This window comes from Pimephales promelas, chromosome 25 (genome assembly GCF_988280905.1).
Source record: "Pimephales promelas chromosome 25, fPimPro1.hap1.1, whole genome shotgun sequence".
NCBI lineage: Eukaryota > Metazoa > Chordata > Actinopteri > Cypriniformes > Leuciscidae > Pimephales > Pimephales promelas.
The window spans coordinates 23,984,814-24,001,348 of record NC_142793.1 but is presented as its reverse complement, the minus strand read 5'-3'; the positions used below and the strand labels follow the sequence as shown (position 1 = coordinate 24,001,348).

The following is a 16,535-nucleotide window of genomic DNA, read 5'->3' as shown; positions in this document are numbered from 1 at the left end:
ACTGATCAAGTGACATTGATGACCGCGCGGCGTCTCCTCTCGCACAACGCGAGCGTTCAAAGGGATTAACAAGAAAAACGAGCATTGACTGCGGCGTGTGTTCAGTGACAGCAGGAGCGGGGAAATGCGGACACACGGACGCGGGCGTCAGTAGAGATACAACGCGCAGGTAAGACGCGACGCGATCCGAAACACGTTTGACGCAGAAATGTGCTTCGGATGTGTTTTCTGTCTCGATTCTGAATGTGTTTACGTGCCCTGGTTCAGATTGTTGGGTTTGTCTTTGTTTAGTTGGATCTGGGAGTCTCGAGTCTGCATTCATGAGCGATGCAAAAAACATGCGTGCAATGACACTTATGAATGAGTGCATTCTTAAATAATCATGTTGCATGTATTCAATGCATGCGAATATAAGTGCCAGTCGACATATTAATCAATAAGCTCAAAACCCTGTGAGTTGACTAGATAGACAGCGTGATGGCAATCAATTAGTATCAAAATCGAGTGTGCTGTTTACCTAGACGGCATCTATGGGCCTTATACTAACATGTAGTGATTTTTCTATATGCTTTTTCGCATCGTAGAAGGCTGTCAATCATAGTGCAGTAATAGAGGAGATGTTACATGAAAGCAATATTACATGTTTAACTTCATTGTCTTTTAAATGCAATTATATGAGTGTCAGTCTACTAGACACACCTGTGTCTCAAAACCAAGTGCAGACATCGATTTGGACATCATGTTTTCAAAATCGTGTGGTTCGTTTTATCTAGACAGCATTTATGTACCCTTAAATCAAGTGTGCAGACTACCTAGGGTCCGTTTTTGAAAGCTAGTGAGCTGCCTACTTAAACTGCCTGGATTTGCATCAAAATCTATGGCTGTTTATAGACTGCACTAAATATCATAGCTTTTTAGGCATCATAGTCTCAAAAACCTTGTAAGCTGCCTATCTAGACATCATTTTTGCACCTCATAGTATCAACATCTAGTGGGCCGTTTAGCTAGGCAGCATTTATGAGAATTATACCCTTAAAATGTAGGCAGCATTTTAGGGGTATCACAGAAAGCTGCTTGTTTAGTCAGCTCCCTAGCTAGACAGCATGTGCATCATAGCCTTAAAATCAAGCAAGCTTTCGATCTAGACAGCATTTTGAGCATCATAGTCTCAAAAACCTATAAACTGCCTTTCTAGACGCCATTTTTGCACCTCATAGTATAAAAATCTAGTGGGCTGTTTAGCTAGACATCATTTATGAGCATTATACTCTTAAAATCTACATAGACCGCATTGTAGGCATCATAGAAAGCTGCCTGGATTGTAGACAGCATAGAGCGCCTGAAACTTTGTCAGACATCATTTAGGACCTTTTATGGCCATTAAACTCTATTGAGCTTTCTAGAGCGTCATAGCTTGAAAACAGTGTGTTGCCTACTTAGACAGCACTATAGTCATCATAGAGAACTGCCTACATAGTGAGTAGAGTTCATAAATGGTTTCTGGTCACGATTGCTGGCACATCAATAACTCATTTGTTCAGTGTTTTCCTGGGAAAAGTTGAGTGTTTTCGATCATGTCGACTAATTAGACGTCGTCTTGATGATTTGGGATTGTGCCGGCTCGAGTAAACACGAATATAATCCATTTTCACTGAGTTAAAGATGTTTAGGAGCCAACGCGATGGGGGTGTCGAGCTGTGAGCTCTTCATAACTCAAATCCATTAAAGCCGATATGGATTATTGTGTTTCATAACGACGGTGGCCTGGTTGTAGGAGGGTTTTATTCCGTTGAATTTTGCTGTTAATGCAAAGCATCATGGGGAGCTGGTAGTAGTCGCTGTCATGCTCTAGTAGAACCGGTTTCTGTATCAGTTTTCGTGTGTGACTGTTGACAAATGAAGAAGTATATGAGTGTTCACTTCCAGTTAGCCTGATTTGAATGTTTGGGATATGAACGTGTGCAGTTCTCACCTCAAATGACTCCTGATGAGAACGCATCACTTTTCCTGCAATGCATCATGGGAAAACTTGGGTTATATTGGTGCAATGTTATTACAATTTTTGCCCTTTAGTCTGTAACTCTTTATATTTGAAAGCCAATATTATAACCGGTATATTGGCTGATAAATCTAAATCCAATTTTTTGATATAATTTTTGAGAGCCTGATTAAAAAAACAAAAGTCTCAACATTTAAAGCCACGTCTCAAACACACAATTACAGTGTGTGTGTGTGTGTTCATGACTTCTGTTCGGATTAACACTGACGCCGGGCTTTGATTCGCTCTCTGTGGAATAAAATGATGCAACAAACTAATTCACAGATTATAATCATCACTTCTTCATGGCTGCTGTATTGATGCTTGTTGATGATAATGGGAGAATACTGTTAGTGTATCAGTCATGTAAATGATATATATATATATATATATATATATATATATATATATATTTCAGCTGTGAAATGAATTAATATGAAATGACTATTCTGAAATCATGTTGTAATTCCTGTTTATTAGACGAGCTGGTGAGCAAACTGCTTTACAAATGAAAGGTACTGGATTTCATGCTTTAATTTAATACTTTTAATACATAATTATATTTAATACATAAATAATTTAATTAAATATTAACTTTCTCACTGAAATTACAATTAAGTCCACTCGTCCGTAATTTATCTATTTATTAATCTACTATTTATTAATCCCAAAATAGGCCTCAGTTTCTTTTTTTGTTCTATAAGAATAATTCTGATAGATAAAATACGTTATTTATTATTATATTATACTATTTCTTTGTGCATTTATTTATTTTATTTTTATGTTTGTGTGTTTATTTATCTATCATCAGAATTATTTATCAGAATTATTTTAGCATGAAGATAAAAAATATATAAAATTAAATGTTTGTTTCATATAATTAAATAATATATTTTGAGCATTTTCAGATGAAATCTGACTTTAAGATTCAGATTGTGACGTGAATTCAAGACAAACTCAAGCACAATAAATATAAACTGTCTCTAAAAGACCATGATGAGATTGATCAAATTAAGCCGGTTCTTCATTAGGCTCTGTTATTTGATTAGCAGCCGAGACGCTTCCTCCAGGAGTCAGGAGTGTGTGTTTAACTGTGTCGGGGTCAGGAGTGTGTCTTTAACAGTCGGATCAGGAGTGTGTGTTAAACGTGTCTGGATCAGGGGTGTGTTTAACTGTGTCGGGGTCAGGAGTGTGTGATTGTGCTGAATCCGTCGCCTCATCGGATGAGTGTGTGTTTAGTAATGTAACGTTTGGGTCTACATTAGTAACGTGTTGTTCGGGTTTCTGATCATCATTTCCTCATGGAAGCTCTTGAACTGTCGGCTCTGCTCAATATCTAGTGATGTTTCATATATTTACTCACACACACACTCTCTCTCTCTCTCACTCACACACACACGGATGGTCACTGCGACGTCTTTCAGTAACCTTGAATTGCTGCTCTAGTCCAACCCAGTTTCCCAAAAGCCTGATGAAAAATGCTCAAATGCAATTAAAATGTTTTATATTCTTTGTTAATCAAGTCAACAAAACATTTATTTATATAGTGCTTTTTACAATACAAAACGATTAAATAACATCAGAATAACAAAGTTACTACTGCCAAACAAGAATGAGTAAGACTATAAATATAAATGTTCTATTATGTTAAATTTGTTTATATATTTTATATTTCAGAGACTTAAGAGCATATTATCTATACCTTTTAATAGAAATACTTAACAAGAACATAATATTTAACTGCAGAACTAGAATGACTGTAAATAGAAATATAATAAATCATATTAAATGGAATATTATATCTAATTTGTTAATGTATTTTTATTGAATACATTTCATAATTAAAATTACAATATTTATATAACATAATCGTGTGTTTTCAGACATTTAAATATCTGAGCATATTTTATACTGCTGAACAAGAATGACTATAAATCTAAATATATGATTTAATTTGTTTTCGTATTTTTATGTTTTATGGTACATTTATATTTTAAATTATATTTTATGTTATGTAGTCTTGTGTAATCAGACATATATCAGAGAATATTTTATTATACCCGTTTATTGAATGTAATATTGAAAATAACAACACATATTAATTTTTTGAAGTTAATACAATAATTTATATATATATATATATATAAAATTATTTCAAATTTAATATAAATAAAATAATTATTATTGTATTATATTATCTTTTATTTTATTATATTTTATAAAATAAAAATTACAATACTTGATATCTATATATATATATATATATATAAAATATTGTACTTTTTATTCTAATAAATATAATAAAATAAAAGATAATATAATATAATACAATATTATAATAATTTAAATATATTTTGTTATATTTAATAAAATATAATAAAATTCTTATTATTTAAAAAAAAAGTGTTATTATTATTTTAGTTATTATTACTTATTATTATTATTTAATTGTACTTGTATTATTTGTATTTATTTAGACAGGTCTGTGAAGTGTCCAATAGAAAGAGTCACAGTATCAGTCCTCTGTTAGATGTGCGCACACTTCAGCTGGATGTACATGTGTTCCTGAGAGGTTCTTCATCTTCAGGTGTTCTCATGCAGATGAGCTGGTGCAGGTCAACTGAAGACGACAGCATCAAACACTTCCCGACTCCCACATTTCTCCATCTGTGATGTTCAGATCAAACGCTTACACAACTAAAGCGCTGCGCATTAGCCTGTGTTTGCAGCTCTGTGAGACACATTCATTACTGCACACCGACGACATGAAAGATCCTGCTTTTACTGCATTCACAGTGTGTGTTTGTGCAGCGATCCTGCTTGATGTGGATCAGAATGTGCCGTTAAGATCATCCAGTGAAAGATTCAAACAGTTGAACCGATTCAAAAGATTCGAATCACTGCCATGAATCAATGTTCTACTGTTTGTTTATTTCGTTTAGGCCATTTGAACGCGGACGGAATCATCGAATACAGTCATAGAGATAGAATTTACAGTATAATGTCACGGAATCAAAAGTTCATTAAATTACTTTTAATGTTTTATGTCTTCATTTGATTACCACCATTTATTTTATAGTAAATTTATAAAAGTATATTGCAATCCTCGGGTCACTAGTGACCCCATACACGTTTTACTAGAAAATATTTGAAAACAGATTTTCTTTTAGGGAAAATATAAACATTTTGGCCTATACCGATAACCGATAATTCTTTACATTTGAAAACCGATAATTTGGCCAATAAATCCAAATTTTTCCATGATTTTTGAGAGCCTGAGAAACTGAAGTCTCACCATTAATCCCATTTCTCAAACACACAATTATAAAATTCTGAAAAAAACTCTGGTGGCCGATATATCGTGCATCTCTACTAATTTTTTTTTTTTTTTTCAGTGTCACATGATCCTTCAGAAATCATTCTTTTTTTTTATCCCTTTATTTTATCTCTACTATCTTTTATGTATTTTTCCCTAATATTGTCTGAGGAATAATGAGAAGATTGTGATAAACAATGACGGTCAAGACCCAAAGTTATGTGTTAAAGCGTTAAAAATGAGGCCAAGCAACATTCATGAATTATGATATCTCAGTATGTCTTCCTGTGTCTGTGTGACAGGCGACGCGTTTAGAAGAACTTTGGAACCTCAGGCTGGAAAACATTCTATTTGGAATATGTGGAATGTTTTCTCATGGCGGTTCATAAGTTTTGATTGACAGGTGATTATAGCTGGTGAAGAACACGGATGCTGTCGGGATGATGTGCGGTTTTTCTGGAAGATTGTAGATTAATTTGTAAGTATTTCTGGCGTTTGGACGAGATGTTGCTGTTAGAGGAGGATTTGTGTGTGTGTTCATGTTACTGAAGATCAGTTGTGTTTTAGAGGAAGTTTCATCATTTTTCTGCTGCGTTGGATTGTGTAATGTTTCAAAGTTGAGTTTCTTTTCTTCCTGTCAGAGATATGATGTGTTTTTCTTTTTAAACCCATTTTTTCCAGGTAATCTGTTCCTTTTAAAGCTCTTATTTCCTGATTGTGATGCAGAATTCATCATATTAATAATAACTATTTTAGAAGGCTGTAATCGGATCGTCACTGCTTCTCTTCCTCATGTTGACCTGAATAATCATCTGAATATTGTTGAAGTCGTGTGTGTGTGTATGTGTGTTTCCTCGTGAGATTCCCCCCTCAGTGGCGACCCATCATGCCCTGGGGCAAATCCTCATTGAATGCAGATGTTTGTGCTAGTGTGTGTGTGTGTCTTTTAACCCTAATGACTGCATCCTTTAGAGTTAAATGGAGTGTGTGTAATTCTGTTCACTGATAGTCCCTGGCTCTCTGAAGAGGGCTGATATAATGACTATGTTCATTTCCCACCAGATTAAACTGAATTGATGTTGAATATAATCTGTGTGAGATTGCAGGGTTTGAGCTGTAATAAAAAAAAAAAATATATATATATATATATAATTTTTTTTTTTCATTTTATTCAGAGAATGTGTCTGTTTGCTTTGTGGTTGTTGTGGATAGTTTTAGGGCATTGCTAGGGTGCTTTGAGTAGTTGTTTGAGTGGTTGCTAGGGTGCTTTGAGTGGTTGCTAGGTGGCCGGGTTGAAGTTTGGAAGAATATTTAAACTAAACGTTTAATTTCATTTGCTTTTAAAGTGATATTAATTGTAAACCACTGTTGTTTATAGCTGCACGATTAATCTTTCTGTGTTACAGTAGTTCAGATTATTATGGACGTACTGCGATAAAGTTCGGATATAAACACTGACGTCGACGCTAGCGATCACGATTTGAAGGGAATGTGATTCTTCAAATAACGATATTATTGATTGCAAGTGACTAATAAATATATTCGTCATTGAATCAGTCATTCAAGAGATTCGTAAAAAGAAAAATGCTGATTTATCCAGTAATAAAATTATTGACGTTGAAATTCAAATTAATTGAATGTTTTTGTCTCTTCAGAAACATTGGAGATTCTATTTTGACCAAAACAAAAACATAATAATTAATCTGTTTATCTAGAATTGTGCAGCTCTAATGTTGTTGTTGTTTTTGTTTAATAAAACAGTTAGAATAGTTTTTGGTTATTAAAATATATAAATGTTAAATGAAGAACTTAAACAACAACAACAACAAAAAAAAGAAAATTAGAGGTGTTACTAACTTCAAGCTGAAATGCTCAAATTAATAAAACTGGACTAAAGATTAATTAAAACTAAATGGAAACTATGACAAATGCACATAAGTAAATGACAATGAAATATAAAAGCTAATTCAAAATCTGATTCTGAATAATAGTATGCAAATAGTACCGAAATAACACAGTGTGTGTGCATGCGTCATGGTGAACGCTGTGGTGTCTCTCAGGCCACACACTCCTCCTCCATCTCCGTTCCTTCACACTCGTTCAGGAGTTATGGGATTGTTTCTAGGTGTCGTGTGTGTTATTCCCGGGATCAGACGCTTCTGAAAGATGAAGGTCATTGTGGTTTCTGTGTGTTATAAATAGATTGGACTGACCTACATTTATTGTTTGTTTTTTTTTATTCACTATTGGATATTGTTGACTTGAGTGAGAATGCAGTGAATGTTGATCGTTTTTATTTCTTAATGCGTTCCTGAAGAGTTCCTGTTATCCGGCAGAGGTTATCCTGATGCATCATGGGAATATTAGGGGCGTTTTGTTTAAGCATTACTGTTACTATTTCTCACATAGACAGTTAATGATAATAAAAAAGTGAGTCAAATTTCCTGTTTTACATAATTAAACCGGTTTAGCATAAAGGCCAGTGTGTAAAACACGGTCAATTATTCTTGTTGATAATTTTACGCCTGCAGGTTATAAAAAATATAATATTTATTTTTTAATATAATTAATTTATTAATAAGTAGTTTAATAATTATAATTGAATTATTAAAATATTATAATTCTTTATTTTAAATCTCTCTCTGTGTATATATATATATATATATATATATATATATATGTATATATTAAAATACAATTTAAATATAAAACTATATATAATTTTATTTTTTATTTAATAAATATAATAATAAAATTAAAATGACATTTAAATAATAATTTAAAAAATATTTATATATAATTGTATTTTTTTTATTGTAATAAATTACATTATTGTTATAATATATAACTTTTTGAAATAAAAAAATTATGGTAAATAGTCTAATAATTCATGGATGAAAGTATATATATTTTGGTTTATTGGTGTGTTATTGTTATATGAAGTGTTGTTGTTGTTTGTGTTCTTCCTGGTAATGACGAGATGCTCATAGATGAGGGTTTTCAGAAGTCCTGTTTTCAGAAGATGTGGCGAGCTGCAGATCCTCTGATATACGACACCACAGATCATCTGAGGACAGCAGGGATACAGTCAGTGCGTTACAGGGAGGAAAGTGAGACGGAGAAATGCGTCGTCCATGTTTGATTATCTAGAACAGACTCTTTAAAGGCTCCTGTTGGAGGCAAAGATGATTTGTACAGCCTGAAGCGACAGCATAACCTCTTTAAAGTCGAGATGAACTTGAAAATGACTTTTTCTTCCCACTACACACTTTTCTCCTTCTTTTCTTCACATCCTGTTGTTCTCAGAAATATCACATAATGGACATAAAATGGGTTGTGATTTTTTTTTTCTCTCTCTTTAGAAGATCAATTATATCCTGGTGTTTTAAAGAAGCCAGAAACCAAAACATTGTTCTGAAGAACCTGTAATATAACATCAAAAACATTTTTAATATCTGAAAAACCAGGGATGCACCAATATGAAATTTTTTGGCAAAACCGATAACCGATAATTCATTATATTTGAAAGACGATAACTGATATATTGGCTGATGCATCTAAATCCAAATTTTTTTTATAATTTGAGAGCCTGATTACAAAAACAAGTCTCATCATGTCTCAAGCACACAATTATAATGTTATCATGATAATTTTATGTAGCCGATATGACACACTTGCTGCACATGTTGCACATGAACTGTATTTTCCTTTTTTTTAAGTGATTTCAAACATATTTCAAGCAATTCAAAACCATCATGTTGAACAGAGCGCATCTGAAGCGCCTCAGATTTTCGAATTTTCTTTTCAGACCGATACCAATAAAATTAAAACTGAACATATAACGACTGATACCGATAAAATTAAAATTGAACCGGTATAACATTAACACTGAACATATATCGTCCGATACTGATAAAATCAAAAATGTTATCAGTTTTAATACCGATAACATTAAAAATGAAAATCGTACGATACCGATAAAATTAAAACTGAACATATCAACTGATACCGATAACATTAAAACTGAACATATATCGTCCGATACCGATAAAATTAAAACTAACATATATCTACCGATAACATTAAAACTGAACATATATTGTCCGATACCGATAAAATTAAAACTGAACATATATCCACCAATGTCGATAACATTAAAACTGAACATCGTACGATACCGATAAAATTAAAACTGAACATATAGCCACCAATACCGATAACATTAAAACTGAACATATCAACCGATACCGATAAAATTAAAACTGAACATATATCCACCAATGCCGATAACATTAAAACTGAACATCGTACGATATCGATAACATTAAAACTGAACATATAGCCACCAATACCGATAACATTAAAACTGAACATATCAACCAATACCGATAACATTAAAACTGAACATCGTACGATATCGATAACATTAAAACTGAACATATATCGTCCAATAACATAAAACTGAACATATCGTCTGAGACCGATAAAATTAAAACTGAACATATATCCACCAATACCGATAACATAAAACTGAACATATATCGTCCGATACCGATAAAATTAAAACTGAACATATAGCCACCAATACCGATAACATTAAAACTGAACATATCAACCAATACCGATAACATTAAAACTGAACATCGTACGATATCAATAAAATTAAAACTGAACATATATCCACCAATACCGATAACATTAAAACTGAACATCGTACGATATCAATAAAATTAAAACTGAACATATATCCACCAATACCGATAACATTAAAACTGAACATCGTACGGTACCGATAAAATTAAAACTGAACATATATCCACCGATAACATAAAACTGAACATATCGTCCGATACCGATAAAATTAAAACTGAACATATATCCACCAATACCGATAAAATTAAAACTGAACATCGTACGATACCGATAAAATTAAAACTGAACATATATCCACCAATACCGATAACATTAAAACTAAACATATATCGTCCAATACCTATAAAATTGAAACAGAAAAGTAAAAGGTCCTGTGAAAGAAAGAATTGCTTTAATGCATGAACTGAAATAATGTGAAGTGTGTTGTGAGATCAATTCAGTTGGAAGGAAGAAAACAGCGATCCACAGAGCTTCGTCTGGAGCAGAAGTGAAACTCTCCAGAGGATGTGATGTTCTCGTTCTCGGAAGATGAACAAGCGTCAGAGAGATCTCTGCAGTTTAAGGGAGGACAATGAGTTTGTGTTGAACTCAAACTATAAAAACTGTTGAGTTCATGAGAACGAAAGCAACACGATCTCAACACGTTGAAAACAAATGGACACGTGTCCATCTTAATAGTCATGATGGCAGTTTTGTGGCTGATTTGAAGTCATTGCCTGACTTTAAGGATGATAACAGATACGTGTTGTCTTCTGGAGAATAGCTTTGGGATTTCTCTCTGTTGTCTCCGAGACAATGAATGAAGCGTGGGCTCAGAGTTCAGAAGTCTGGTTTGGTGGCATTCCTCCTGTTTCTGTCTAGTGATCTCAGTGTTTATGAGTGTGTTTGTGTGTGTGTGTGTAGAAGCAGATTTCTGGAGTGTGTGTGAGCGGCGTGAGGAAGACAGCCAGTGTTTTCTCTTTCCGATGCTTCATGACCTTGAGGACTTCAGTCACACTGCATGCTGGGTAAATCTCATCTAATCACATTTCACAATGTTAAGAGAATTCTTTTTATTAAAATGGGCTTTTTTATTTTTTTAAACCTATTTTATATATGCACTTACTTATATTCATTTTTAATTTATATTTTCTATTTTATTTATAATATTTTATTATTTATATTCATTATATCTTTATTGTTATTTTATTTACTCTATTTATTTACTTTATTTATTACATTTTTTTACTTAAATTCTTATACATTTAGTTATTTATATCCACTTTTTATATATTTATTTACATATATTCTTAATTCTTATTTTCTATCTATATTTATATTATTTACTTATTTTACATACTTAGTTACTTAAACTCATAATTTATTTGGCATATACAATTTTATATTATGCTATGTATTTATATTAATTTACTTATTATATCTTATTTTTTATTTTATTTGTTTACATTTCTATTTAATATATATGTATGTAATATACATACACATTAACGTATATGTATGATATATATATATATATATAAATTATATAGAATTTTATATAGAATTTATATATATAAAAATGATCATTATTTATTTATTTATTTATTTATTTATTTATGGGGCAAATGGAGTTGAATCCAGCCTGTTTGCTTGAGATTGGCCCGTCACTCGTGCTGCTCTTCTCCATACGGCTGCATGAGTTTGATCCAGACGAGTGCAGACTCTTTCTTTAGCCTTTCATCCACACACAAGCGTTGTGCCGCTTCACGTTTGGCTTCATTCACAGCGAGAGCGAAGCGTCTTCATGATGAAGTCTGCAGGCCGTTGTCAGAGTTCATCTCTGGAACACGAGTGTATTATTCCGGACAGTCACTGTTAGGATCTGAACGTGTGTTTGTCTCTGTTTCAACTCTTTCTGACTGTTCAGTGACCGGGAAATGTTTCTTATTGTATGACAAAGATGGTATTTCATTTCACAATCATGTCCTGAAAAAAACATTTTTTTTTATTATTAAATTATAATTGTAATTTAAATGATATTAAAATAATTATTGAATTTTCATTTTAAAATAAATTATATTTTGGTTGCACAACACTTACAATAATATAATAATAATATAATATTTGTAATTTCATACTACAAAAATAATGATCCTAAATTATGTTTGTTTTTATTTTGAGATAAAATATGACTTGTTCATGTTCTTTTCTTGGCTTTTGTTTTTAACACCAGCACACACGCTGAGATTTCATATTTCATTTGTGTCACACGTGATCTTTCATATTTCCTCTTCTGTAACTGTCAGAGAAAACGTCCTGCTGTGAAGCAAATCCACCTCCTGTTTCTCTCGCTTACCACATCAAAGTATATTAATGGTCTACATCACTTATGTTTTTATTAATAATTGCTGTTAATAATGTACATGTAAAATGGAATTGGAAATGCCTTTTTATTCTTTCTGGGTGTTTAGTGTTTTCAATGAGGGTCTGAAGTCGTAGGAGCGTTTCATTGGTTAAATCGGAGGAATAGAGCTTGGGATTGGCTGAGGCTATAATGATGTCGTCCAATCAGGAGCAATAGAGCTTTGTATTGGCTGAGGCTATAATGACGTTGTCCAATCAGGAGTAATAGAGCTTGGGATTGGCTGAGGTTATAATGACGTTGTCCAATCAGGAGCAATAGAGCTTGGGATTGGCTGAGGCTATAATGACGTCGTCCAATCCAGAGGAATAGAGTTTGGGATTGGCTGAGACTATAATGATGTTGTCCAGTCAGGAGGAATAGAGCTTGGGATTGGCTGAGGCTATAATGACGTCGTCCAATCAGGAGCAATAGAGCTTTGTATTGGCTGAGTCTATAATGACGTCGTCCAATCAGGAGCAATAGAGCTTGGGATTGGCTGAGATTATAATGACGTCGTCCAATCAGGAGAAGTAGACCTTGGAATTGGCTGAGGCTACAATGATGTCGTCCAATCAGGAGTAATAGAGCTTGGAATTGGCTGAGGCTACAATGATGTCGTCCAATCAGGAGTAATAGAGCTTGGGATTGGCTGAGGCTATAATGATGTCGTCCAGTCAGGAGGATTAGAGCTTGGGATTGGCTGAGACTATAATGACGTCGTCCAATCAGGAGAAGTAGACCTTGGGATTGGCTGAGTCTATAATGACGTCGTCCAATCAGGAGCAATAGAGCTTTGTATTGGCTGAGGCTATAATGACGTCGTCCAATCAGGAGCAATAGAGCTTTGGATTGGCTTAGGATAAAATGATGTCATCCGATCACTAATCTATGCTTGTCAGTTTTGAAAGGCATTAAATTAAAAAAGTTTGTTAAATCAATCGACCCAATACACTACTCCTAGTGCACTAAAAGTAATACACTACTGCATTGCATGTATTCTTTGCTGATAGCCCAGAATGCATTGCACTGGTACTAATTGGCACAAAGAAAGATGATTTGTTCCTGTGTTAGCAGCAGCCGTGTCAAACGAGCGAAAGCAGAACATGCTTGTAGAATTATAATTAGAGCTACAGAATCTATTAAACGCAGGAACCATGAGGACGAATAATGAACGTATAAATTACAGATCAATGTGAAGCGCCACATTTATATCCGCAGCTGCACTGAGGTCATTCCTGAATTATTGAACGCCTCCTTTTCCTTGATCTCGCATCTGAGCGTTAGAATATCATCCATCATGCTGATGTCACTTTAATTTGATTTATGTCACTGTAGTTTTTAAGGTTGTGGTATGATATAGTTGTATGTATTAAAATGTACCATGGTGCAGTATTTATAGGGCACTGCAATAGTCCATATTCAGAAATAAGTGATTATAAAGGCATGATATATTTCAAAGTACTGTGTGATTATCATCTGACTTCATAGTGCCGTGGTGTTTACTAAGAAAACATTTATTTAATTAACTATTGAACTAACGGGCGTTACTGTACAGTCATCATGAGAGAGGCTGTCATTAAAGCAGAATTCACTATATTCTCTGTTTCATGCATCAGTTCAGCCCCATAACTCAACACTTGTGGCTTTATTGCTGGATACTGAGGTCTCGTGTTCAGGGGAGCGTCTGGATCTGGCGTGTGCATTTCCCGTAAGTGTCGTCTAATGGGCTGATTATTCTGCCGTTATTGATCTGCTCATTCGAGAGCGACAGCAGGGCTTGTGTTCACAGATGCTGGACTCTCGTTTCAGCCTTGTGTCCTCACGGGTCTAACGGGAAGCATCAGGACACCGGTGATGAGTCGCTCATAAAATAAATAAATAAAATGCATTTAAAAAAAAAAAATATATATATATATATATATATATATATATTTATTTATTTATTTTAATATATCATATATATGATATATATTATATATATAATTTATTTATTTAAAAAAAATCATTTTATTTAATTTATTTTTTATTTTACCTTTACTTTATGCATTCTAGGAATTGCATTTCAGTGAAGGACACATGATGCTCAAAATAAGCATTTTATAATTTGTGTAGTATTTTCTATCAGGCTTTATATATACCTTTTATTTAACCAGAAGAAAACTCGTTGAGATTAAAAGTCTCTTTTCCAAGTGTGTCCTGGCCAAGACAGGCAGCAGCACAATTCACAAAAGTACAGACATGAAAAAACATTAAACATAAATACATGGATCATCCAAATAATTAGTCATAACTACAGCCACTCTGTCATTTAAAAAGTCGTTTAAACTAACTTTAATTTAGTTTAGTTTAATTTGGTAATTTGAACAAGCTTTATTGCTAGTTCACAAAATGCGTTCTTAATCATGATCATCACAATTTGCGCCTGCCATTAATCTTTAATTAATCACCACCAACTCAAAATTGATCTGCAGAAAGTTCCACTATTTCAACAGCGTGGATATTAATCTGAGTTTATTCGTAAGTTTAATGTGATTTAGTCTGTGTGGAATTGTTCGGATGGTTTGCTATTGGCTGATCTCATGTGAGTGACAGGTTATAGCCCCGCCCTCGTCATCAGAGAAGAGAAGAGATGCCGCAAGAGGAAGTTTAGATTGAGAAACATGTGCTGAGGAATAGGCGTTTCGTTTCCAATGTGCATTGTATGCGGTCGACCAATCACGACGGACTGGGCCGTCTGACCAATCAGGCTTTCGGAAAGGCGGGGTTAAGAGAGAGAATCTTCAAACTAAGCCTTTCAGACTGAGAAATGAAGTGATGCTGCAATTGTATTACGTGAACATATTGTATTACGTAACAAATATACATACATTTATCCCATGATGGAAGATTCTAAATATGAAGCGGCTGATGGAACCCTGGAAGATTCTATATAGAACCTTTTCTTCTATGTGTGTTCGAGTGTGTGTGAGTGTGTGTGTGTGTGTGTGAGTGTGTGTTAGAGTGTGTGTGAGTATACTGTATGTATGTGTGTATATATATTAGAGGAAGTTTAACCCAGTACACAAACATCAACAACATCTGTATCCTCTTGAGTGCATTAGAGCAGATGTGTGTGTGTGTGTTTGTCCATATGAAAGCGTTGTTCTTTTCCCCTCTTTGTCCATATGATTCTCTCTCTCTCTCTTGCGCGTTTCAGGAAATAACAGGCTCTCTCTCCCCTCCCCCTCGTTGCATTTCCTCCACCCCCTCTCCTCCACCACAGCTGCCAAACCCCCCCACACACACACACACGTACATGCGTCTGGAGTCTGGGACAGCAGCAGAAGGGTCTCAGTCTCCATTAAAGATCTGAATGCAGGGTTTAGATGCGTTTTGTCTCGGACTCTGAGGGATTCGGGATCTTCACCTTATAAGGATCAAACCCAGACGAGCAGGATCTCCTGTGTGTGTATTTGCGCGTACGTGTGTGTTCCCGAGCTCAGGAATGCCAGCGTTTGAAGGCTCGAGGCTTGAGTGGGATCCTGTGACCTCGAGGAGACCATGAGACGTTCCTCCTCGAGTGTGTGTCCATGCCTGTCGTGACGCTCCAGCTCGACGGGTAAGAGTGTTCCTGAGCATCTTCTCAACGCGTGTTCCTTTAGCTACAACTGTCAGACGAGGGGTCGCTGTGTGCTTAGAGAGCCAGAACTGTCAGAGTGTGTGAATAACGTTTCTCAGAGTGTGTATCGTACATGCAGTGCTTAGGTAATGTAGATTTTTGTGATTTATGATCATGTGACGCTGATTTATTTTGTCTTATAAGGGGTTTTAAAATGCTTGATTGCTCTCGTAAAACTGAAGACTATCATCTGAAAGTATTTGCTTTATGCATTATGATATTTGTACGTTTTTAACAATTCAATATGGAAAGACTGAAAAGACTATATATATATGTGTGTGTGTGTGTGTGTGTGTGTGTGTGTGTCTGTGTGTGTATGTGTGTGTTGAAGCATCTTTGATTCTATATATTTTTATTTACATGTACATTTTGTTTGTTTTAGTCATGTTATGTGCTGTTTTTATTTAATGTTGCTATTTAGGTGTAAATAATGTTTATTTTAGTATTAGTTTTTATTTATTTCCAGGTAGTAAGTTTAGTGCTTTAA

General features: G+C 34.2%; 1 protein-coding gene across 6 annotated transcripts in view; it reads left to right on the top strand.

The window, feature by feature from the left end:
* The window catches only part of myo9ab (myosin IXAb), an 80,884-nt gene continuing 64,349 nt past the window's right edge, over positions 1–16,535 (top strand). For 2 of the 6 annotated variants that reach the window (XM_089127711.1, XM_089127710.1), the window contains exons 1-2: positions 1–169; positions 10,911–11,014. In XM_089127711.1, the coding sequence (XP_088983837.1) occupies positions 10,980–11,014 (35 nt within the window). In that variant the 5' untranslated portion in view covers positions 1–169; positions 10,911–10,979. Of the gene's footprint in view, positions 170–10,910; positions 11,015–15,684; positions 15,989–16,535 lie in introns of those variants that run through there. The other 4 variants (XM_039647996.2, XM_039647993.2, XM_089127712.1 and 1 more) reach the window with 3 other exon arrangements.